Source organism: Hemiscyllium ocellatum, chromosome 2 (genome assembly GCF_020745735.1).
Source record: "Hemiscyllium ocellatum isolate sHemOce1 chromosome 2, sHemOce1.pat.X.cur, whole genome shotgun sequence".
Taxonomy (NCBI): domain Eukaryota; kingdom Metazoa; phylum Chordata; class Chondrichthyes; order Orectolobiformes; family Hemiscylliidae; genus Hemiscyllium; species Hemiscyllium ocellatum.
Window position 1 is genome coordinate 42809421 of NC_083402.1, and position 24067 is coordinate 42833487.

General features: G+C 40.3%; 1 protein-coding gene across 3 annotated transcripts in view; it reads right to left on the minus strand.

Annotated features, from left to right (window-relative positions):
* Positions 1-24067, minus strand: part of rad17 (RAD17 checkpoint clamp loader component) — a 63261-nt gene that overhangs the window by 15341 nt on the left and 23853 nt on the right. For all 3 annotated transcript variants that reach the window (XM_060843911.1, XM_060843919.1, XM_060843927.1), the window contains exons 8-15: positions 23163-23288; positions 18802-18871; positions 16732-16843; positions 14533-14727; positions 8647-8732; positions 8194-8340; positions 933-1079; positions 579-699 (exon numbers count right to left, since the gene is read on the minus strand). In XM_060843911.1, coding sequence (XP_060699894.1) covers positions 579-699; positions 933-1079; positions 8194-8340; positions 8647-8732; positions 14533-14727; positions 16732-16843; positions 18802-18871; positions 23163-23288 — 1004 coding nt within the window. The remainder of the gene's footprint in view (positions 1-578; positions 700-932; positions 1080-8193; positions 8341-8646; positions 8733-14532; positions 14728-16731; positions 16844-18801; positions 18872-23162; positions 23289-24067) is intronic.

Sequence of the window (24067 nt, forward strand, 5' to 3'; positions counted from 1 at the left end):
CGTAGGATAGATAATGAAGAAAACAGGAAATGCAATATATTTGGATTTCCAGAAAGCATCGATAAAAGGTACCGCACATTAGGCTATTTAATAAACTCATGGTGTTGGAGGTAGTATATTATTATGCAGAAATATTGACCAACTAATAGAAGACAGCTGGGAAAAGGCAGCATTTAAATATGGTGCCTTAAAGCTCCCAGTAGAGGTGGTGGATTTTCGGCACATAAAATCTTGTGTTTCACCTGCATACAAAAACGCAGAACTGAGATGGACATAATCCTGTGAGAAAACCCAACCTGTCTGAGTGGAAGTCCTTTCTGCATTTAGACTCATCTCCACTCTTAGTCTCAAATTAAAAGACTCTGCAAGCAACACAATATAAAAAAAACACATGCACCCTCCTGTTTCTGAAGATTTTGGTTTGAAAGTTATAAATGGCAATTAAAATAACAAAAGGGACAAATTTCCTCAAATAGACATATGCAACAACTGATATGCTCGGTTGGTACAACCTCTGCATCAAATTATGTATTGCTGAAAACAAAGTTTCACTACCCCATTAATATTCAGCTTCTTACCTTGGTTTCTCATGGGATTTGTTAATAGAGCAAGATATGGCAATAGCTGGGTCTGAAGGCAATATGGTGCCAAACAGAAATTTGAAAAAAGTCCTTTGGCTGCAAGACAGTTTTCTTTATACTGGAACAACAGAAAGACAGATATTTTATGCATAAAAACATGTAATTGCAATCTAACATGAAGTAACATAACCAAGGAATTCATTAAATAGAATTGTTGCAACAAGTACATTCCTGCTGGATTGCACCTTCACATTCCACAGAGACTTAACCCAACTGACCAAATAGTATCTGGATAATAAATCACTACCAGAATTGATAAGTGTTAGTCAGCTAAACAACATCCACACTTACCTTTTTACTTATTGAGAGCCACTGTGGTTTGTGTAAAGGTTTGAAGCCAGCTCCTCCTTTACAATTAGCTCGAGCTCTAGCTTTGTTAGCATGAATCAGCCCTCTTGCAGCAACAGACGTACTATATTTCTGCATTGTCGAACGATTCTAAGGAAGTTGCATTGAATATACAGAAAAATAGGTTCATTAAAATTTGGAGTAAGAAAGGACCATAAGCATGACCAATTTTCTCAGTTTTATTTGTCTGTAAGTTAGATTAGATTGTCTTAGATTACTTACAGTGTGGAAACAGGCCCTTCGGCCCAACAAGTCCACACCGACCCGCCGAAGCGCAACCCACCCATACCCATACCCTTATATTTACCCCTTACCTAACACTACGGGCAATTTTAGCATGGCCAATTCACCTGACCCGCACATCTTTGGACTGTGGGAGGAAACCGGAGCACCCGGAGGAAACCCACGCAGACACGGGGAGAATGTGCAAACTCCACACAGTCAGTCGCCTGAGTCGGGAATTGAACCCGGGTCTTCAGGCGCTGTGAGGCAGCAGTGCTAACCACTGTGCCACCGTGCCGCCCACTAATGGGTATAATGCAAAATATATATCTGCATTCTAATTATGTAGAATTATATAGTGCAGCACTGAAAATAGCCATGTGGTCTAACAGCTCTTTCAAAAAGCAAACATTACCCTGCCCAGTCCAACAATTTTTCTTTCTCCAAGAATTTATCCAATTTCCTGTGAAGACTATGAATGAATGAGTATCCTCCATCCCATCAGTCAGTGCATTCCAAACTGTAACCACCTGATATACACAAGTGCTTTTCCTCATGTTGTCTCCAGTCCTTTTGCAAAGCACTCAATTTATATCCATTGGTTAATGGCCACTGAGCCAATTAGAGTAGATGCTCTTTATTTTTTCTTGATTTTAACATGGGTGGCTCAGCGGTTAGCACTGCTGTCTCACAGCAATAGGGACCTGGGTTCATTTCCAGCCTTAGGTGACTGTCTGTGTGGAGTTTGCACATTCTCCACACGTCTGCGTGGGTTTCCTCTAGGTGCTCGGGTTTCCTCCCACAGTTCAAAGATGTGCAGGTCAGGATGGATTGGCCATACTAAATTGCCCATCGTGTTAGGTGCATTAGTCAGGGGTAGATATGGGGAAATGGGTCGGGGGGGGGGGGGGGTTATTCTTCGGAGGGTTAGTGTTGGGCCGAAGGGCCCGTTTCCATGCTGTAGGTAATCTAATCTAATCAAATTAACTTGTTCAGAGGTGTTAGTACACAGCTTTAGAGTGAATGGGACTTGAACCCAGATCTCCTAGCTCAGAGATAGGCAAACTACCACTATGTCACAAGACACCCCTTCGTGATTTTAAACACCTCTATCAAACCTCTTTTGACACTTTTATTTTCAAAGCATGATGCCAGCTTCTTCAGGCAATCTTTGTGGCTCTAATACTTCATTCTTAGAACCATTCTAGTAAATTCCTTTGCACCTTCAAAGAATTCACATCTTTCCAAAGTTGTGGTGCCAAGAATTGGAAACTATACACCAGGTGGGCTAAATCAATGTTGATTCTGGGTCAGAAGATCTGGGTTGATATCCTACCTTGGATCGTAATAGTAGTCATGGGCGATTTCAACTTCCCAAATATTGATTGGAAGCTCTTTAGATCAAGTAGATTGGACGGGGCGGTGTTTGTACAGTGTGTCCAGGAAGCTTTTCTAACTCAGGATGTAGATTGTCCGACCAGAGGGGAGGCCATATTGGATTTGGTACTCAGTAACGAACTGGGACAAGTGATGGACTTGTTGGTGGGTGAGCATTTTGGTGATGGTGACCACAGTTCTGTGACTTTCACCTTGGTTATGGAGAGAGATAGGTGCGTGCAACAGGGTAGGTTTTACAATTGGGGGAAGGGTAAATACAATGCTGCAAGACAGGATCTGAGGAGCATAAGTTGGAAGCATAGGCTGTCAGGGAAGGATGTCATTGAAATGTGGAACTTTTTCAAGGAACAGATACCACGTGTCCTTGATATGTATGTACCGGTCAGGCAGGAAAGAGATGGTCGTGTGAGGGAACCTTGGTTGACGAGGGAGGTTGAATGTCTAGTAAAGAGGAAGAAGGCGGCTTACGTAAGGTTGAGGAAACAAGGTTCAGACAGAGCGTTGGAGGGATACAGGATAGCCAGGAGGGAGCTGAAGAAAGAGTTTAGGAGAGTTAAGAGAGGGCATGAAAAATCTTTGGTGGGTAGGATCAAGGATAACCCCAAGGCCTTTTATGCTTTTGTGAGAAACATGAGAATGACGAGAACGAGGGTAGGTCCGATCAAGGACAGTAGTGGGAAACTGTGTATTGAGTCGGAAGAGGTAGGAGAGGTCTTGAATGAGTACTTTTCTTCAGTATTTACAAATGAGAGGGTCCGTATTGTTGAAGAGGAGAGTATGAAACGGACTGGTAAGCTAGAGGAGATACTTGTTAGGAAGGAAGATATGTTGGACATTTTGAAAAACTTGACGATAGACAAGTCCCCCGGGCCTGACGGGATATATCCTAGGATTTTGTGGGAAGCAAGAGAGGAAATTGCAGAGCCGTTGGCAATGATCTTTTCGTCTTCACTGTCAACGAGGGTGGTACCAGGGGACTGGAGAGTGGCGAATGTTGTGCCCCTGTTCAAAAAGGGGAATAGGGATAACCCCAAGAATTACAGGCCAGTTAGTCTTACTTCGGTGGTAGGCAAAGTATTGAAAAGGGTACTGAGAGGTAGGATTTACGAGTATCTGGAAAGACACTGCTTGATTAGGGACAGCCAGCACGGATTTGTGAGGGGTAGGTCTTGCCTTACAAGTCTTATTGAATTTTTTGAGGAGGTGACCAAGCATGTGGATGAGGGTAGAGCAGTGGATGTAATGTACGTGGATTTTAGCAAGACATTTGATAAGGTTCCCCATGGTAGACTTATGCGGAAAGTCAGGAGGCATGGGATAGTGGGAAATATGGCCAGTTGGATAGAGAACTGGCTAACCGGTCAAAGTCAGAGTGGTGGTAGATGGTAAGTGTTCAGCCTGGAGCCCAGTTACAAGTGGAGTTCTGCAGGGATCAGTTCTGGGTCCTCTGCTGTTTGTAATTTTTATTAATGACTTGGAAGAGGGAGTCGATGGGTGGGTCAGTAAATTTACAGACGATACGAAGATTGGTGGAGTTGTGGATAGTGAGGAGGGCTGTTGTCAGCTGCAAAGGGACTTAGATATGATGCAGAGCTGGGCTGAGGAGTGGCAGATGGAATTCAACCCTGTCAAGTGCGAGGTTGTCCATTTTGGAAGGACAAATAAGATTGTGAAATACAGAGTTAACGGTAGAGTTCTTAGTAAGGCGGAGGAGCAGAGGGATCTTGGGGTCTATGTTCATAGCTCTTTGAAAGTTGCCACTCAGGTGGATAGAGCTTGTAAGAAGGCCTATGGTGTAGTCACAGCTGAAAATGTGTTGCTGGTCAAAGCACAGCAGGCCAGGCAGCATCACAGGAATAGGGAATTCGACGTTTCGAGCATAAGCCCTTCATCAGGAATGAGAGAGAGTAGCCAAGCAGGCTAAGATAAAAGAATGAGAGAGAGTAGCCAAGCAGGCTAAGATAAAAGAATGAGAGCTATGGTGTAGTCACATTCATTAGCAGAGGGATTGAATTCAAGAGTTGTGAGGTGATGTTGCAGCTGTACAGGACCTTGGTAAGGCCACATTTGGAGTACTGTGTGCAGTTCTGGTCACCTCACTTTAGGAAAGATGTGGAAGCTTTGGAGAGGGTGCAGAGGAGATTTACCAGGATGTTACTTGGAATTAAGAATAGGTTGTAGGAGGATAGGTTGAGAGTGCTAGGCCTTTTCTCATTGGAACGGCGAAGGATGAGGGGTGACTTGATAGAGGTTTATAAGAGGATCAGGGGAATAAATAGATAGTCGGAGACTTTTTCCCCGGGTACAATTGAGTGTTACAAGGGAACATAAATTTAAGGTGAAGGGTGGAAGGTGGGGGGGGGGGGGGGGGGGGGGGGGGGGGTGAATGTCAGGGGTGGGTTCTTTACCCAGAGAGTGGTGGGGGCATGGAATGCGCTGCCTGTGGGAGTGGCAGAGTCAGAATCATTGGTGACCTTTAAGCGGCAATTGGATAGGTGCTTCAGCTAGGACAAATGTTCGGCACAACATTGTGGGCCGAAAGGCCTGTTCTGTGCTGTATTGTTCTATGTTCTATATAATGGCAACCGGGGAGTGTCACAATACATCGGAGCAGACTAATTAAAAAATATATACATATACCCTGCTACCTTCGACAACTTGCGTACAAAACAACCTTTAATCTTTGTTCTTGCCTCCTCACTTTAAATTATTTTTCCACCTACAAAGAATTTGAATAAAAACATGAACATGTTTTGGGTATGGCATTGAGGATACATTAAGCGGTCATTTAAGCGGGCATTGGATAGGCATTTGGAAGTTATTGGGCTAGTATAGGTTAGGTAGGATTCGGTCGGCGCAACATCGAGGGCCGAAGGGCCTGTACTGCGCTGTATCCTTCTATGTTCTATGTTCTATAACACTTTATCTGCCTTCCAATTTCCAAGGAAATAAGCCCTTGTAAAAAACACTGAAGCAACACAAGTTGCCTGCAGATAAACAAAGACCACAGATTACACAACAAACTAGTGTGAACAAAACATGGGACAAACATTCAAATGTCTAATATAGAAATGGTCAAGTCTGAACTCTAATTCCCTAAGTGCATTTGAAAGAACACAGATTTGAAGTTGAAATAGTTATTTAGACATGATGATGAAAATTGGTTAAAAAGTGATAACAACAAAACATTTTTGGGGAGTCAGGAGTCATGTATAAATTCTGTTAAAATGACAAATATTGTGGGCTGGAATTTATTGCCCCATGGCCCAGCAGGTATTTACTGTGGAAGCAAGTAAAATACAAAGGGGGGAAATCCAGCTCATCAGCGTTCTACCCACCCTAACCTGTACCTCACAATACAGTCAGTTGGTGGGTACTGAAATGATCAATCCAAGTACTATTGTCAAATAAATAATTGACACTCAAATGAACTAGTTACTAAGCCAATTAATGGAATATTACACACTCCAAGCTATAAAACAATTGGTGTTGAGAAAGAGGCAACAATGGACTAGGTGATTTTTAAACAATTGCAAACAGAGAAGGTGACGGCTACATGTCATTTGGAGTGACCCCTACCTGTTGGAAATCCACCACTTCCCTTTTTGCCAAGATCGTGCCTCACCATCTCCCTTTCTGCCTGCCATTCAAAACCAGCACCCTCACTCTTCTTGAGCACATTCATAGGCCGCTAGAACCCATACGACTCAAAGCCTGGGAGTTGCCTCCCTTCAGGTTCCCAAGTTGTGTAGGCCTATTTGCAGTCCAGCAGCACCCACTGTTGTGTTTTGGTGCTGCTAGGATTGCCAGCTAATTATATTAGCCAGCAAATCTTAAGGCCAGGATTTTCTTCCACTAACGAGCATGTGCCCCATTCTCAGTGTGCTTCACCTGCCCAGAGTGCATTACAGCTGCAGAGAGGGCTTCTTTTGGCCACTTTTGGTGTTGTCTACTTTTTAAACTCAGTGTGACATTTATCCACGATCAAAATGAGGTTTTATTTCATATTTTCCTGGAGGACGTCTGTTGCTTTTGTGTACTTTTCAAATAAAATTATGTTTTTCTTAAGGATTCTGAAACGATACCCTGAAAATTCCAGCTCCACAATGCTAGTTGGATATGGATAGCCAGAGATGAAGGCACAATTGTAACCCAACATGGTTGAGTGAGACTCTGATTAGAACTTGGCTGCTGTTTTCTTTAGATATCCCTGGTAGCACATAAAGGTCAAAAGTAAGCAACAATTCCCTAGTCATTATCACTGGATTTACATGGAGCAATGCTGAAATAAGTCTAACAAACAAGCGCATGCAAATAAACTCCTCACCACCACACACACACAAAGCTTGTTGACACTTAACTGAATGCAACAATGTACACTGGAAATCTTCACTCAATACCCCTCCACTGATTCCTGTCCTCACAAAACAACATTCCCCCTCACATCCACTGACTGACGAAAGCCACAAGCTCATGGAAACTCTAATCAATGCCAGTCATTGATGCAGGACTAATGTATGAGGAGAGGTTCAAATCAGTTTCGGTATTATGTTTGTTGGAGTTCAGACAAAAGAAGAGGCGGGGGGGGGGGGGGATTTCTTAGAAAGCTATAAAATTCAAACAGGACTGGATAGGGTCGGTGCAAAACAATGCTCCTGATGATGGGGAGCCCATTACCGGGGGTCACAGGCAAACGATTGAATGATTGACATAAGAAGTTTCTTCATCGAGATTGGTGAACCTGTGAAATTTGCTACCACAGATAGCAGTCAAGGCCAAAACATTCTATGATTTAAAGGAAAGTCGAACATAACACTTGGACTAAGGGGATTAAAGGATATGGGGTGGGGGTGGGGGTGGAAGCAGAAACAGGCTATTAACCTGAGTGATTATGAACGGCCTACTCTTGCACAAGCTTCCTGAGCAAAAATCTACAAACAAACATACATCTTTTGGATTAAGCAATGGGAAACAACGGAAGTCACTAATAAATTCCTTGTGATAAATCCAATCAAATTGCAGATTTTGAACTGCTATAATTAATTATTATCCTTGCTAAACAGGTTCAGAACAAGTCAAGACCTTGGTGCAGCCAACCACCACAGCTCTGGCCTCAGTACAAATCCATTATGCCTTTGTGGAGGGATCAATAATGCTGCACATTACAGAGGATTACAGACTAAATGGCATATTAACACAGGAGGCTTCCTGAATTTGCAGTAATTAAATAAATTTGGTTTTTAAAAGCAAAAAAGTCATCTTGTTTTTAATAGGTACCAGATTTATCGCATCAATACTAGTCATTCAAGTAGTTTCCCCAAAAGTTTGAAAAACAACACAATTTTTCTGTCGATTTTCATCAAAAGTTAACAAAGGAAAAGGGTGTACACAACCTTACCATGTATACCTTCAGAAACTTCAAACTTACTTCCATCATTAAGGGCAACAAATTAACAAGCAATGACCACTATTTAGCTCAGATTGTAAAACACAGGAGATCTACTCCTTCCCTTATACTTCAAATATAATTATTGGATTTCAAGAAAATTACCAATGTGTTGCTACGCATCTGTTTGTTACTTACGTTCCAATCTAGTGTTAAGAAATCTGCATCACTAAGATATTCACTAGCCCGCACAATGTCTTCTATTTCACTGAAGAAATCAAGATAATTTTGATGAAGATAAAGATTGAATAGCTCCTCAGACATGTGTGAATTCTCAATCACCTCCTGAGAAATGAAATAAGATATAAAAACAAGCTCAAATTGATGTAATATTACGCCATAATTTTGTTAATTTTACCAACTTATTCTTTAAACCTATGCCCTTCCAAGAATTTATTCTGTTAACTGGTAACTAGTTCCAAGGCTCCTTATATAGTACCTTGTCCTAAATGCCCAACACAAAACTGAAATGCAAGTTTGGGAAATGGTGAAGATTTGAATTGACAAACATAGAAACAATGCAAAGCACATGAATATTTAGTACTGCCCTCCCGCAGCTTCTTCAATGTTTTTGCCGAGGATGCCTCTTACCTCAGGATTGATCAGAAGTGGATCCCTCTCATGCTCAGATAAATGGATTGGTAATGGATTCCAATCCAAGTCATTAGGTGGCTCTCCTTAAAAATAAAATTGGTCATGAAAAGAAACTGACCAAGCATAAATAAATACACAAATTTGAGAGATACCCATTTCAAAATTGGAATAAAATGCAACAATCTACAGAAAGTTAATGAATACATAAATTGCTGGAAAGGCTCAGCTGGTCTGGCAGCATCTGTGGAAAGAAATCAGAGTTAACATTTCAGGTTAAGTGACTCTTCCACGATTCCTCCAGCAACACCCACATCACGGAGTGAATAAAAAAAAAGGTAGTTTTTAAGTGAAAAAAACATTGCAAGCCTTTTCCTTCTTGGAGATCTGATGGCTCCTGCAAAACATTCACACCCACAAGCTGTTCAGCTTTCTGGAAACGACATTGTTGTGGGCAAGCAGAAAGCTTTGGTTATGAACTACTGAGCACCACTTCACAAACCAATCACCTACCTGTTGTTGGAAAAATCTCCTTTGTGTACCTGCTGGCTCTCACTCACCTGCAGTTAACCTCCCCAATGCTCAAACAAACAGCACTTACACCAGGTGTTAGATAATCCATTTTTAAAAAGTGCAGAATACCTTCCACAATCTTTGGTTTCCAAATTAGTCCTTTTCACATTTCAATCCACAAAAATAAAAAAAAACAACAAATATGACAATGACCCTTTAACGCTGGTGTCTTGTGCATTCTCACCCTACCATTCATCCTTTCTCCATCTCAGGCTCATGCACTGGATTTCCATCTTACAAGACTTCTGACTTCTACCTCCCAGCCTCTTTAAAAACAAGAAAACACTTTGATCTTAGTGTTTATTTCTTTGGTTCAGTCCCTGATTTCTAATTACTTTACTGTGAAGCAACCAGTGGTTCCAGGCATGGAAGAATTTTCTTATGAGGAAAAGGTTAAGTAGGTTTAGGTCTGTAGTCATTACAGTTTACAAGAATGAAAGCTGACCTCATTGAAGCATACAAGATTTTTATAGGGTTTTGTCAATGTAGGGAATTTGGCTCCCCTTATGGGTCAGTCTAGGAGTAGAGGACATAATCTCAGAGTAGGAGAAAGTGAGGACTGCAGCTGCTGGAGATCAGAGCTGGAAATGTGTTGCTGGAAAAGCGCAGCAGGTCAGGCAGCATCCAAGGAGTAGGAGAATCGACGTTTCGGGCATGAGCCCTTCTTCAGGAATAAGTGATCACCTATTTCAAACAGAAATGAGGACTAAATTTCCTCTAAGTGTAGTGAATCTGTGAAATTCTTTACCACAGAGTGCTGCAGTCAACTATGATATCATTGAATGGCCGAGCAGACTCTATTAGCTGCAAAGTCTCCTTCATTGTCTTACAGCTTCTAATTTAACATAAGCAGTTATTGAAAATTTATTGAAATGGATCTCAAACACTACCATCTTATGCTAGAACACGGAAAAATAAAAGCTATGTAAACACAAGCCAACAGGGCTCCTCAACAGGTCAAATCTTAATTTACCAAAATAAAGAAAGGAATAATGAAATAAAGAGAAAATGCAAGAAATATATAGTAGACATATTAGCACACAATGATAAACCAGTCTCAGGTTTTAGGTGTGGATTCTGATTAGAAGCACTATGTAAATGAAGGCTTTCTGATTCAGTTCAGCAACTCAACACAGCAGATAGTGCTTAAAATTCAAATGTACGCCATATTCTAATCTAAACCACCAAATCGATAAACAGTAAAGTACTTAAAAATAAGTGGAGAGTTGATTTAAAAAAAAACGTCCATTGAGACCGTGCTTCTAATGATCAATGTCTCAAAGAACTTAGCAATTAATGAAGTATAGTCACTGTTGTAATATAGGAAGCACATAAAACACTAACAAACAACAGTATGATATTGACTAGAATATCTGTGTTTGTGATGTTGATTGAGGAATAATTGGCCAGGACTCTGGAATAACCCAGCTCTTCAAAACAGTGCCACAGGATCATTTATGTGCAGCCAACTGCACAGAGGAGCTTCAGTTTTATATCCCAAATGAAAGACAGTATTTTGAGAGTGCAACATTCCATCAGAATTGCACTGGACTACCAACCTCAATTTTTGTACTGGTATGGCACTTGAACCTGGAATCTTGTCAAATCAAGAGCACACAGTGTGACCAATTGAGCCAATACCAAAAGGATAACAGCAAAGAATCTTATGAATTTGCAAAAGACATACATCAGGAAGGAATATTGCAGAATGGCTAAAAAATGTATTTCTTCCATCAATAGTCACAAAAGGAAAAATGTGGTCAATTCCAGATTCTGCCATTATGCTGAATCTAGAAAATAAATAGAGAAAAGAAGATCTGCACTGTACAGTACACAATATGACTTGTCATTTCAAACCTTTCCACTAGGTTACTTCAGAAGTAGTCACTGTTTTCTTTTGTAGGTAATGAAATAAAGTAAAGTAAAGCAAAACAAATTACATGGTCTGTTTAAATTTATTTTAGTGTTACTGGGTGAAGTCAGGAAAACATTTTTTTTAAAAGTTTATTAAGGCATACTTGATATGGAAAAAACGTTTAGTATTTCTCTTAGGAAATCCTCATCATCGATGACAAAGTGGGACCATGTGAGGAATCCTACTTATATAGTCAGGACTTCCTTCTGATAAGTGAAGGATAAATCAATATCATAAAAAATTGACTTGTCAAGGAAAACTACACAAAAACATTTCAGCTGATGCCATTTCTACCCCACCCCCCCAAAAAAAAATGGCATTTAAGACCATAAGACATAGGAGTGGAAGTAAGGCCATTCGGCCCATCGAGTCCACTCCGCCATTTAATCATGGCTGATGGGCATTCCAACTCCACTTACCAGCATTCTCCCCGTAGCCCTTAATTCCTTGTGACATCAAGAATTTATCAATCTTGGCCTTGAAGCCATTTACCGTCCCGGCCTCCACTGTATTCCACGGCAATGAATTCAACAGGCCCACCACTCTCTGGCTGAAGAAATGTCTCCGTTCTGAATTGACCCCCTCTAATTCTCAGGCTGTGTCCACAGGTCCTAGTCTCCTCGCCTAACGGAAACAATTTCTTAGCGTCCACCCTTTCCAAGCCATGTATTATCTTGTAAGTTTCTATTAGATCTCCCCTTAACCTTCTAAATTCCAATGAATACAATCCCAGGATCCTCAGCCATTCCTCATATGTTAGACCTGCCCTTCCAGGGATCATCCGTGTGAATCTCCGCTGGACACACTCCAGTGCCAGTAGGTCCTTCCTGAGGTGTGGGGACCAAAACTGGACACAGTACACCAAATGGGGACTAACCAGAGCTTTATAAAGTCTCAGTAGCACATCACTGCTTTTATATTCCAACCCTCTTGAGATAAATGACAACATTGCATTCGCTTTCCTAATCACAGATTCAACCTGCATGCTTACCTTTAGAGAATCTTCGACTAGCACTCCCAGATCCCTTTGTACTTTGGCTTTATGAATTTTCTCACTGTTTAGAAAGTAGTCCATGCTTGTATTCTTTTTTCCAAGTGCAAGACCTCACATTTGGTCACATTGAATTCCATCAGCCATTTCCTGGACCACTCTCCCAAACTGTCTAGATCCTTCTGCAGCTTCCCCACTTCCTCACTACTTCCTGTCTGTCCACCTAACTTCGTATCATCAGCAAACTTGACTAGAATGCCCCAGTCCCTTCATCCAGATCATTAATATATAACGTGAACAGCTGCAGCCTCAACACTGAACCCTATGAGACACCGCTGGTCACCAGCTGCCATTCCAAAAAAGAACCTTTTATCCCAACTCTCTGCCTTCTGTCAGACAGCAATCCTCAACCCATGCCAGTAGCTCACCTCGAACACCATGGGCCCTCACCTTACTCAGCAGCCTCCCGTGTAGCATCTTATCAAAGGCCTTTTGGAAATCTAGATAGACCACCTACTGGTCACCTCTTCAAAGAATTCTAACAGTTTGTCAGGCACAACCTCCCCTTACTAAATCCATGTTGACTTGTTCTAATCCGACCCTGCTCTTCCGAGAATTTAGAAACCTCATCCTTAATGATGGATTCTAGAATTTTACCAACAACCGAGGTTAGGCTAATTGGCCTATAATTTTCCATCTTTTGTCTTGATCCTTTCTTGAACAAGGGGCTTACAACAGCGATCTTCCAATCATCCGGGACTTTCCCTGACTCCATTGACTTTTGAAAGATCTCAACCAATGCCTCCGCTATTTCCTCAGCCACCTCCCTCAGAACTCTAGGATGTAGCCCATCGGGGCCAGGAGATTTGTCAATTTTAAGATCTTTTAGCTTTTCTAGCACTCTCTCTTTTGTAATGGCAACCATACTCAACTCAGCCCCCTGACTCCCTTTAATTGTTGGGATATTACTCATGTCTTCCACTGTGAAGACTGACACAAAGTTCTCCAGCCAGTTCCTTATCTCCCATCACTAGCCTTCCGGCATCAGTTTGAAGTGGCCCAATGTCTACTTTTGCCTGTCGTTTGTTTCTTAAGTATTGAAAGAAACTTTTACTATCATTTCTAATATTACTGGCTAGCCTACCTTCATATTTGATCCTCTCCTTCCTTATTTCTCTCTTTGTTATCCTCTGTGTTTGTAGCCTTCCCAATCTTCTGATTTCCCAGTGCTCTTGGCCACTTTATAGGATCTCTCTTTTTCTTTGATACATATTTAATCACATTTAAAACAGACTGAAGAAATTGAAAATGCATTTAGATTAAGTGGTGATGTGGAGCAGATCTTGCTCCCGACACACTTGCCACCAACCCCCACACCCAAACACTTTTCTCCAGTTCACTGACAATATTATTGCTGCTCCTTCCTCCTCTCCTCCAGAATTAGAGAATGTATGAGTTTTGCTTCCAAGTTTGATCCTTCCCTCAATTTCATCAGATCCATCCACCATTGTTTGATTTCTGTTCCCATTTCTGTAGATAGGACCAATATCTATTAGAAACCCATTGACTCAGTTACCTTGGCCATGTGTCATCATTATTTGCTTCCTGTAAGGACTACATTTCATTCTACGAGTTCTCTGTCTTACCTGCTCCAGTTACGACACCTGTCACAGGGGTGCTTCTGGACATTGGTTAAGAAAACCAAGGACCCTATCCACTAACTGACAGGGCCCACAGACTTGTCTGACCCATTTCCCACAATTGTCCTCACCCATGTCAGACATTTCCCATCACTTCTGCTTCATCCCTTATCATCCCTCCCAGAACAGGCATCCTCTTGTCCTCACTTCCCATCACAGTAGCCTCTGCATTCAAAGATCATCTTCCACAATTTCTGCCACCTCCCAATTCATCTTTGCCTGCTCTCCCCTCAGCATTCTGCAGGAACCTTTCCATCCATAACATCCTGGACTACTCTTCTATCACTCCTTATACTATGTCATCCTTGCCCTCATGGCACCTCCCATGCAACTGCAGAAATTGCAATACTTGCCCTTTTACCTCCTACTGCCCCATATCATACTTTGTAACATTATAAGTGCAAAATAATCTTTAGACAATCTGACTCAAGAAGAAACCAGTTAGTCATAATTCACCTCAGAAAATGCCTACTTCGATCAATTAAATGTTGAGGCCTTAAAATAACGTAAATGCATTTAATTTAGGAATTTAATATATTGCTCAAAATAGGATAACTAGCCTGCTCAATAATAAATACATTGAATCCTGAACAAGCAACAAGACCCCTGGAGATTCTGTTTCATCCCCACATCACATTGTAGAAAACAGCAGATTGGACACATGCAAACAGATTTGAAAGAAGCTGTCAAAAACTTGTTCAACTTACGTTTGCAATAGATTATTTTTCCCAGAGCTCGAAACAGGAAGAGAGATTGGTCTTTGCTTCCAATGGTGTGCAGGCCACCTCCCTTTTCATTTACCTTTGAAGACTTTTCTTTACATTTGCCTCTTGAAGACGTGGCTGCTTTTATTAAAGCTTTTCCTTTATGATTCTGTGCTGAATTCAGTTCCAATGGGCAGCCTGAGTGGTCAGAAGATGACCATGTTTAATGTGTACACAGATATACATGCAGAGAATCTGTAATAATGAAATACCTTGCAGTAGAAATCTGAAACAGCTACTATGTAGAAGGTAATTGAATAAAATAGGGAATATCATTTTAAAAATTGATTACGTTCAGCACATCCTCCATTTTAGGATTAAGGCACATGAGAACAATTTATAATAGCAGCAGTTTCAGCAAGTTTATCACTGGAGTGACTCATGTTACAAAGATACAGCAACTGACACCATACTATATCATTGTTCATAAAAGTCTTGTGTAGAAATTTAATCTGTTCTTCCTTCCTGCTAAAAGTAGGGGCTCATACTGGAATATGGTTTCACAAGCACCAAAAGCTTCAGGGCCCATGGTGCCCTGAAAAAAAAAATCACCAATCCTAAAAGTATAACTTAGGCAACTCACACTGACAGCTATTTTTACTGTAGAAGCAACCGCAGCTCATTGGGATTCTGATTCCGTACAATTTTCAGATTCCTTTAATGCAGGTAGCACTAAGTGGTCAGAAGCAGAGCTGATTTCTTCTTACGTTTCCTAGCTCAACTAGGATTAAATCAATCATACCTGCTATATATGTCCCTGTCTCACCATAGAACAATTGACTCAAACATTGAATTTTCCTACGAAGTATGGCTGGGCAAACTTCCAATCTCCTTAAATAGAGTATATATCTGTGCGCACACAGAGTTTGCAAGTATTCACTTCAGGAATTCCTGTGTCCGCATTTAAGATGTCCACATAAAGCGGTCATATGTCAATTGCAACTCTTACTTATATTGGTTTAGTACCTCATTTTTGCCTCTCCTAGAGCTTCAACCTATCTTGTACCTCTGCTCCAACAATTCTACTTCTGTTTTTTATTGAACACTTTATCCTATTTATAGTGAACTAGCAAAACATGCAGCATATTGTAAAATAAAGAATGCACAACTTTAAAGTAAGGGCAGAATAAACTTGTGATCCAGAGTTTGGTTATATCCATCTCGAACTCTGCATCACCGGAAGACTACACTTGATAGTAATTCCCATGGGAAATTCACAAATTATATTTTATTTATATTCTCCGGTTAAACTTTGAAGTTCACTCTGACGTACATAGTGCTTGTGTGATCCTGTACCAGTGGCTTTGAAGGTGGGATGGGTAAAATATAGAATCAGTTGCCCTATCCACCACCATCCACTTTCTACCCCCCCATCTCCCCACCACCACACACACCACCACCATCCCATTCGCACTGCAATGTTACAAATAGTAGGGTGGTACAACTGACTGACACCACTGATCCAACTGATGTTTTTCAGTGGGCAATTAATCATCACCAGGGGCCTCATCCTGTTCTTAACAAGTGGCGGTGAGGGAACCTTCCTAAAAGGCCCTCTTGGCTCTGAAGGACATTCCACATGACCAAGCCATGTGGCCTCTAGATTCCTCCCTAATCATGACCTCTCACTCACCTCCCCATCTCTTGCCCAACTGAGGCCTGCCACCTAAACATTAGGAGAATCACTCAGTTATTTGTAGAGCTCGATCCAGTGCAGCTCAAGTGCCGAGTGTAGTCCAGCATTTGCCACCACTTTCAGTGGTACTGCCAGTATTGAATAATTGCTGGTCTGAGATTGGCCAGCAGCTGAGACAGGACTTCCTGTATGAAGGGAGGAAGTCCTACCATCAGTTTATTAATGACAAGTGGGTTAGTAAATGGTCATATGGCAACAATTTCTTTCCTTGGCAGAGCTCCTCACCCTGATCTTTTGGCAAGAGGACGAGGACGAAGATTATGGTGCTGTAAGATTTCAGTCCTTAAATGCCATGACATGCTAGGTTTTGAAATACACAAAAAACATATTTCATTAACATTTAGTTATTTAATTTTGCAGTTTTCTTTTTACAAATCACTAATTCTGTATTGGTAAACCATTTATTAAAGTTAATTTATTCTCAATTTACCCTTTTAAATAGTTACCTTTCACTGATGTAAACTGGAGATTGTTTATTGCACTTCTGATATCTCCTGCACTGCCTTTACAGAGAAACTCCAGTACAGTTTTGTCAGGAACAGTAGTCTTTCCATCATTCTGCATTGCAGGATATTTAAAAAAATGTATCTGTTATTTTTATTTGGATAAAAAAAAACATCAGCTTCACTAACCAACTGACTGTCTCTTGCTTACTGTCAATAATATCAATCCTCACATGAGCAATCCTCATCCTGAATAATAGTTGCAAATCAACAATTAATTAACTTAGCAAATATAAGTTATAAAGGCAAAGTAAAAAAGGGTTTGCAAACATAATTCTTATAGCATATTTAGAAAAAAGGTATTCAACAAGAATATTCAAGTACAGTTTGTACCTCAGTTATCTGATACTCTCTGGTCCAGTAAACTGTGTGCCTGTACTCACAGTACTTCAGTTTAAGTCAGCACTTGTCTCACAGTTTTGAGGTTAATTTTAAGAAGTCACTATCCAGTTTACCGTGACTTATAGAATGGGTTTACTATTTAAACATGGTTAGATTCCTTCCTCCCTATCACTCTCAGAACTCCACCAGGAGGTGCTAAGTGATTGGAAGTGCCTCCTCAAATTTGTCCTTCAGCTCCAACCTCAGCTTTCTCAAGAAAACAAACAGTGAAGGCCAAGATGGCCAGAAAGAAAAGCAACACAAGGCACAAACCGAGCTTTGGTCTCAGTGGGAGAGGAGTGGCACGGGCCAGGAGCCTAAACTGTACTGGACATTGTTATAGCCTAGGCCAGACCACTCAAAACAGTCTTAAGCAGGCAGCCCAGACCAAATCTTTGCAATTTGTTTTGGTTAAATGTACAGTGAAAATTACCTGGAATAAGTTAGCGAGGTTGACTACCAGGTTTTAAAAACAGACAAAAAAATCTATTCACAAAATCACACAATGAAACACAAAGAATTGAATAATGAACCCCTACAGAACTCAGTCTATCCAAACTAGACTTAATTATGCTGTTCCAAATATACACAACTGTCCCAATAAGCAAACCCTCTTAAAATACAGTTTTTAAAAAATGGAACAGATGCTTACAGGTTGAAGTTACAAGGGCAGAAAGAGAGACAGCCTGACAGTCCACTGCTGAACTCCCAACTAATTCTGGACTGAACTGTTCAACTTGAGAGCTGACCACTTCCTTTGCAACAAAAACCCCCAGCTCGGTGAACAGAACCACAACAACTTCCTTTCCATTATACAGGTCACTTCTAAAACATTACCACCTTGGGCTGAAGTCTCATCTGTTTACATATAAACAAAAAGGCCTCTCAATCCCTTTAATTTCTGTACCAAACCAGCACCAGTAACGTTTTATTACCCCTCTGAAAAAAACCAAGGACACTGTATCCTTGAGAAAAGGAACAGCTAGAAAAAAAAAGGGACCAGCTTTGTGACAACATATAAACTTTGTGTGCCAGGCAGTATTCGAGGAGCAGCAGAATCGATATTTCGGGCATAAGCTCTTCACCAGGGACTGATGTTTCTGATGAAGGGCTTATGCCCAAAACATCGATTCTCCTGCTCTTTGCATGCTGCCTGACCTGCTGTGCTTTTCCAGCCCCACACTCTCCACTCTGATCTCCAGCATCTGCAGTCCTCACTTTCTCCATATAGAATGGGTGATCTGGGAAATTCTCTGCTCCACAAAAGCTCAGTCTAGGTACTGTTGGATATGGAGGAACAACCTGTAATTACTGAAACAGCTCTGATTTGAGATGTGGATATATCTTAAGTAGCCTAGTATAATAGTGAACATTGATTATTTTTTTCTCAAATATCATCTCCTTTAAGTTTGGAATCAGCTCTGCTGTTCTTCTCTGTATATTCCTGAGACATTGTCAATAAGACAGTGCCCAGAATCAAATTTAAGATTCTCAAATGAGACCTGATTCTGTTACTATAAATTCAGCAAGTTACCAGGGAGCTACTGACACACAAAAAAAAAGTTTCAAAACAAACTCTTACAAAAAGTCAGGTTAAATACTGAAAAAGTTAATCCTGGTGTTAAAACTTACCTTACTAGCCTCTTGCGAAGTTATTCTACTTAAAACTTTTAACATGCTTGTGGGAGCCACAGGATTAAAACTGGCAATAGAAAAAACAGGGGAATGTATTAAATATAATGGATTATGGCAGAAATGGAAAATCTTGATTTGGAATTCAACAGGAATGCAATGATAAACATGTGATGAGCCTCACAATGTTTTTTTTATTAGGTGACCTTAGAGACCAGCCCATTCCAGGTTCAATCTTCGGTAAAACCAAAATAATCTCATTTTAGCCACTAATGAATGAGATGATAGGAAATCTCAAGCTAGGCAGAAGGATAAGAGAGAAAAGAGGGCAGAATTTGTACTTGTGACATCTCGCCCTGCATGTATTGGATGGAGACAGGATCAGACATGCAGGGAGACCTAGTTCTGAATACTCAGGTAAATAAATTCAAAGTTATGGCAGCAAAGAAACTACGGGAAATACTTAAAGAAATTATTCACTATTTTCAACAAAAATATGCTCTTTTCAAGCAAAAACTGGTGACAAAGATTCAGCAATGGCTTAAGAACAATACTAGCTATTAATTTCTTATAAAGGGGTGCAAGAGTCAATGCAAGTCAGATGTTTCCTTTGGCTGGTGAGTTAAGAGCCAGAACACATGGTCTCAGGTTAAAGGGATAAACCACTTAAGACTAAGACTAAAAGGAATTTCTTCACTCAGAGGGTCAGGAATCTTGGGCAATTTTCTAACCCGGAAAGCTGTAGAAACTCAATTATTAAGCATGTTCAGTACAGAAATCAATAGATTCCTGAACACTAACTACATCAGGGATATGGAAACAGTGCAGGAATGGCATGGAAATAGATGATCAGTCATGATCTGACTGAATGGGGTAGCAGGCTCAATAGGTGAGTATCATACCCTTCCTTCTATTAAAGGAAGATTCTTACAATGTTGTAAAGAACAAAGTCAGCCTGAGGATTGGGGAAGTTTTAGAAATCAATGAAAGGGGACCAAAAAGTTTATTAAAAAGGGAAAATAGATTATGAACAGAAATACTAATTGTAAAAGCTTATACAAACATATAAAGAGAGGTACCGTACTAAAGAGTAAATGTTGTTAGTGCTTTAGAGGTTGAGACATAATAAGCAATGAGAAGGGAGGAAATTTCAGAGACACTGAACAAATACAGTTCCTCTAAGTTCACAGTAGAGGACACAAAATGCTTCTTGCAATAGAAAGTAGCTAAGGGGTTAATGAAGAGCAAACTTAAAGCAAATCAATACTAGCATAGATAAATACTGGAGAAATTGAAGGGCTAAAATCTCCAGGACATGATGGCTTTTATTGAGGATTTTAAAAGAGGTAGTCGTAGAGATAGTGGATGAACTGGGTATAATTTCACAGCACTTCCTCAATTATAGAATGGCATCAGAGATTGTAAGTTCGCAAAAGTAACATGGCGATTGAAGGAAGGAAGGAAGGAAGACAAAAAAAAGAAACAGGTTACTACAGGCCAATTAACATGATACTGGTTATTAAGAAAATGGTGGAATTTATTCAAGTCTTCATAAAGGACTTTGAAAAATAAAATTGTAGTACAATCAAAGCAAGTATGATTTTGAAGAAAAGGAAATAATGTTTAACAAATTTAGTTTTGTTTTGTATATGTATCCAGCAGGTAGACAGAGTAGCTAAATATGTAGTGTACATAATTTCCAAAAGGCATTCTAATAATATGGTACAAAAAGATTTACATACGATGTAGGTGCTTGTGAAGTCGGGGGTAATACATTGCCATGGATTAACAGTTGGTTAATGAACCAGAAGCAGAGAGTTCGAAGAGGGCAGTTCAAGTTAGCAGACTGATAAGTCAAGAGGAGCTGGAAAGATCAGTCCTGCACCCTCAACTACCTGTATTTAAATGAATAAGTGGGTGAACAGTGGAAAGCACTAAAAATGATTTAATATTTCAACAAAAATATTTTCCATTTAAAAAAATGAAACCTCAGAAGGGAATTTGGCTAATTAAGGATTGTCTGAGATGAGTGTTCGTATTAGATTATCCTTTTTTAAAAATACTTGTTAAAGCTCTTAAATTTTTATCCTTTTTTAAACCAAATGTTTGGTTGCTTTCTAGTGATCTCTAATACTCTCTATTCCCAGGCTTATTACCATTCTTTGGAATGTTATAAGCGTCCTCCTTTAACTAAATAATATCCTAAATAATTTTCAGGGTAGGAATGTGCAGCAAGTCAGCACTGTGAAGCAGACAGGGAGACTGGACCTGTGCAACAAGGGCAGTGGGAGATTAAAAACTGGCAGCAAGCCCCTTTAGTTTGTTTCTACTTGTCAGCGCTGAAGTGTGACATCACAGGAAAACAGGCATGGGATTGATAGATGTTTTTTGCTTTGAGTGACGAAGTCGTTTAAAAATCAGGAAATGCTATTACAGTTGAAGAGTACAGTTTAGAAGTTAACTTTAAAAATATTTAACATCCAATTTAATTAATTAAAATCAAGCAAAAATGACTGGATGTTTTTCAGTTGTAGTATGTAGGAGCTGATGGAGATGATGCCAGTGCAATCCACAGTGACTACACTGACGGCAAGTGTTAGCTCTTACTTAATCTAAATGTCAAGATTCGCAAGTAAATGGGCAATACCATGGCAGATGGAATGTAACATGGACAAGCAAGAAGTTATAACTTTGGCAGTAAGATTGCGTATACTTGTACAAGCAAAACAGAAAATTAGCTTGCAGATACAGAAAGCAACCAGGAACACAAATCATGTGTTGGCCTTAATTACAAGAGGATTGGAGTACAGGAATATAAAAAAAAAGCCTCACTACAATTGTGTTTGACTTGATTAATCATTCCTAGAGTATCGTTTTCAATTTTGGCTACCATATCCAAGGAAGGATTTACTTGCACCAGATGCAGGAGAGTCAAGGTTCATGACATCGGTTCCTAAGACAGTCTTACTGTCCCATCTAGAAAGGCTAAATAGATTGGATATATATTCTCTGGAGTTTTAGAAGAAATGAGTGGGGATCTCATTGAAACACAAGTTTCTGAAAATAAGAAAAGCACCAAGATTGTTCTGTCTGAGTTGGGGAAACTAGAACACAGGGACTCTGACTCAGAAAAGGCATTGATCATTTCAGATACCACAAGGAGAAATTATTTTTACTCAAACTTGTGAACCTTTGGAATTCTCTATCCAAAAGGTACTGACATTTACTCAAGGCTGAAATACGTAGATTTTCAGTCTCTCTCAGGACACCAAGGGATAAAGGAGTCGGGTGGAAAGTACAGTTGAGACACATGATCAGCCATGACTGGACTGAATAGCAGAGTAGGCCTAAAAAGGCCATGTGATCTACTTGTACCCCTATTTCTCATGCTTTGCTTGGCTGTAATGCCTTTCATATTGATTCTCCCATCAACATCCATGATTAAGGCCACACATGAAGAATTGATATGTGGGAAAGACACTTGGTAGATTGCTGGCAAAAATGAAACACCATCCAAACAGTTCTGTTCATAGTCAGGGCGGGATTTAAAAAAGCTACCATATAAAAGGTTTGTCTCCATAGTCTTAGCAGACCACAGAGCTGCTTTGTTATTAGTTAGAGACAACTAATGATGGTTTAGCTTGAGGGTCACCATACCTCAGATGAGGGAAGAGGTTGAAAAGGAAAGACTTTCATAGAAACCTCAAATGGTGCAGGAACTGAACCCATACTGTTGAATCAACTCTGCATGACAAATCAGCCATTCAACCAGCTGAGCTAATCAACTCCTGCTGCACAAAATAGCAACTCTGGAGACTTCACTACCATTTGCTATTGCTTTACAGCATTAAAATGCTCACTCAACAACTCACCATGGTTCCTTTGACAGTAACTTCCAAACCATGATCTCCAATGTCTAGCAGGAGATGGGTAGCAACAACATCTTGCAAGCCAAGTACCATCCTAGCTTGGAACAGTATTAGCATCCCCCCACTGTCACTGGGTCAAAATCCTGGAGGTCCCTTGCCATTGACTGTAGCAGCCTCTGAAGGTAGCTCACCACCACTTTCACAATGTTAATTGGGGGTGGGAAATAAATGCTAGCCTAGCCAGTAATGCCCACAATACCTGATGGGTTAAAAGAAAAAAAAAAGTGGAAATATGAGCAAATTTTAAAAATGAACAAGTTGAAATTTAAAAATTAAAAAAAATCCAGGAAATAATTTAACTGCAGATCATAATGCACTTATTTTATTGTGTAAACCATACAAGAGGATCAGCAGCACATATTTAAGCCAGTCAAAAGAAATACTCCATCACTTAAACATGATTTGTCATTAAATTGTTCAGTTAGTACTTGCCTTATGTTAGCGATACCCAATTCCTCTTGGATGTCTTTAGGGAAGAGTAACCGATGACCACCATCTCCACTAACACTATCAGAAATTATAAACACCAATGGACATCTTGCTGCCTGCACAAATCTCCTATTAAAAGGACAGATTATTTAACATTTCTTTCTGTGCTTAAATTTCATATTCTATCAACAGATTTTAAATTCTCTTCTTCTAGTGAAATTTTATGCAGTTACCAAAGATTCGAGTAACATCAAAGAGTTTGTTTCGAAAACCCTAACATAATGTGTTAATGATTTTATTCTGAGCTCTACTATTTTAAATTTCGGTAGTCATTTTATATAGTTTACACACATCAAGAAATCAAAAACCTTTCATAACATTGCCATCAACTTAAATTAAAATACAATCATAGAATCGCAGAGTCCCTATAGTCTGGAAGCAGACTATAGGGTCCACACTGACCCTCCAAACGGCATCCCACCCAGACTAACCCACCACCCTACCCTATCCCTGTAACCCTATGCTTCCCATGGCTAATCTGCTAGTCTAACCTGATGAAGGGCTCTGGCCCGAAACATCAATTTTCCTGCTCCTCAGATGCTGCCTGACCTGCTGTGCTTTACCAGCAGCACATTCAACTCTGATCTCCAGCATCTGCAGACCTCATGGTCTTCTAATCTGCTAGTCTGCAGACCCCTGGACACTACGGGCAATTTAGCATGGCCAATCAACCTAACTTGCAAATGTTTGGTCTGTGGAAACCACAGCATCTGGAGGAAACCCACACAGACATGGGGAGAATGTTTATGTGGTGTTTGCACAGTTACCCAAGGGTGAAGTAGAACCCAATGCTAACTACTGAGTCATGCGCTGCCCCTATAAACATGATTTGTAGATGAAGGTTGTGA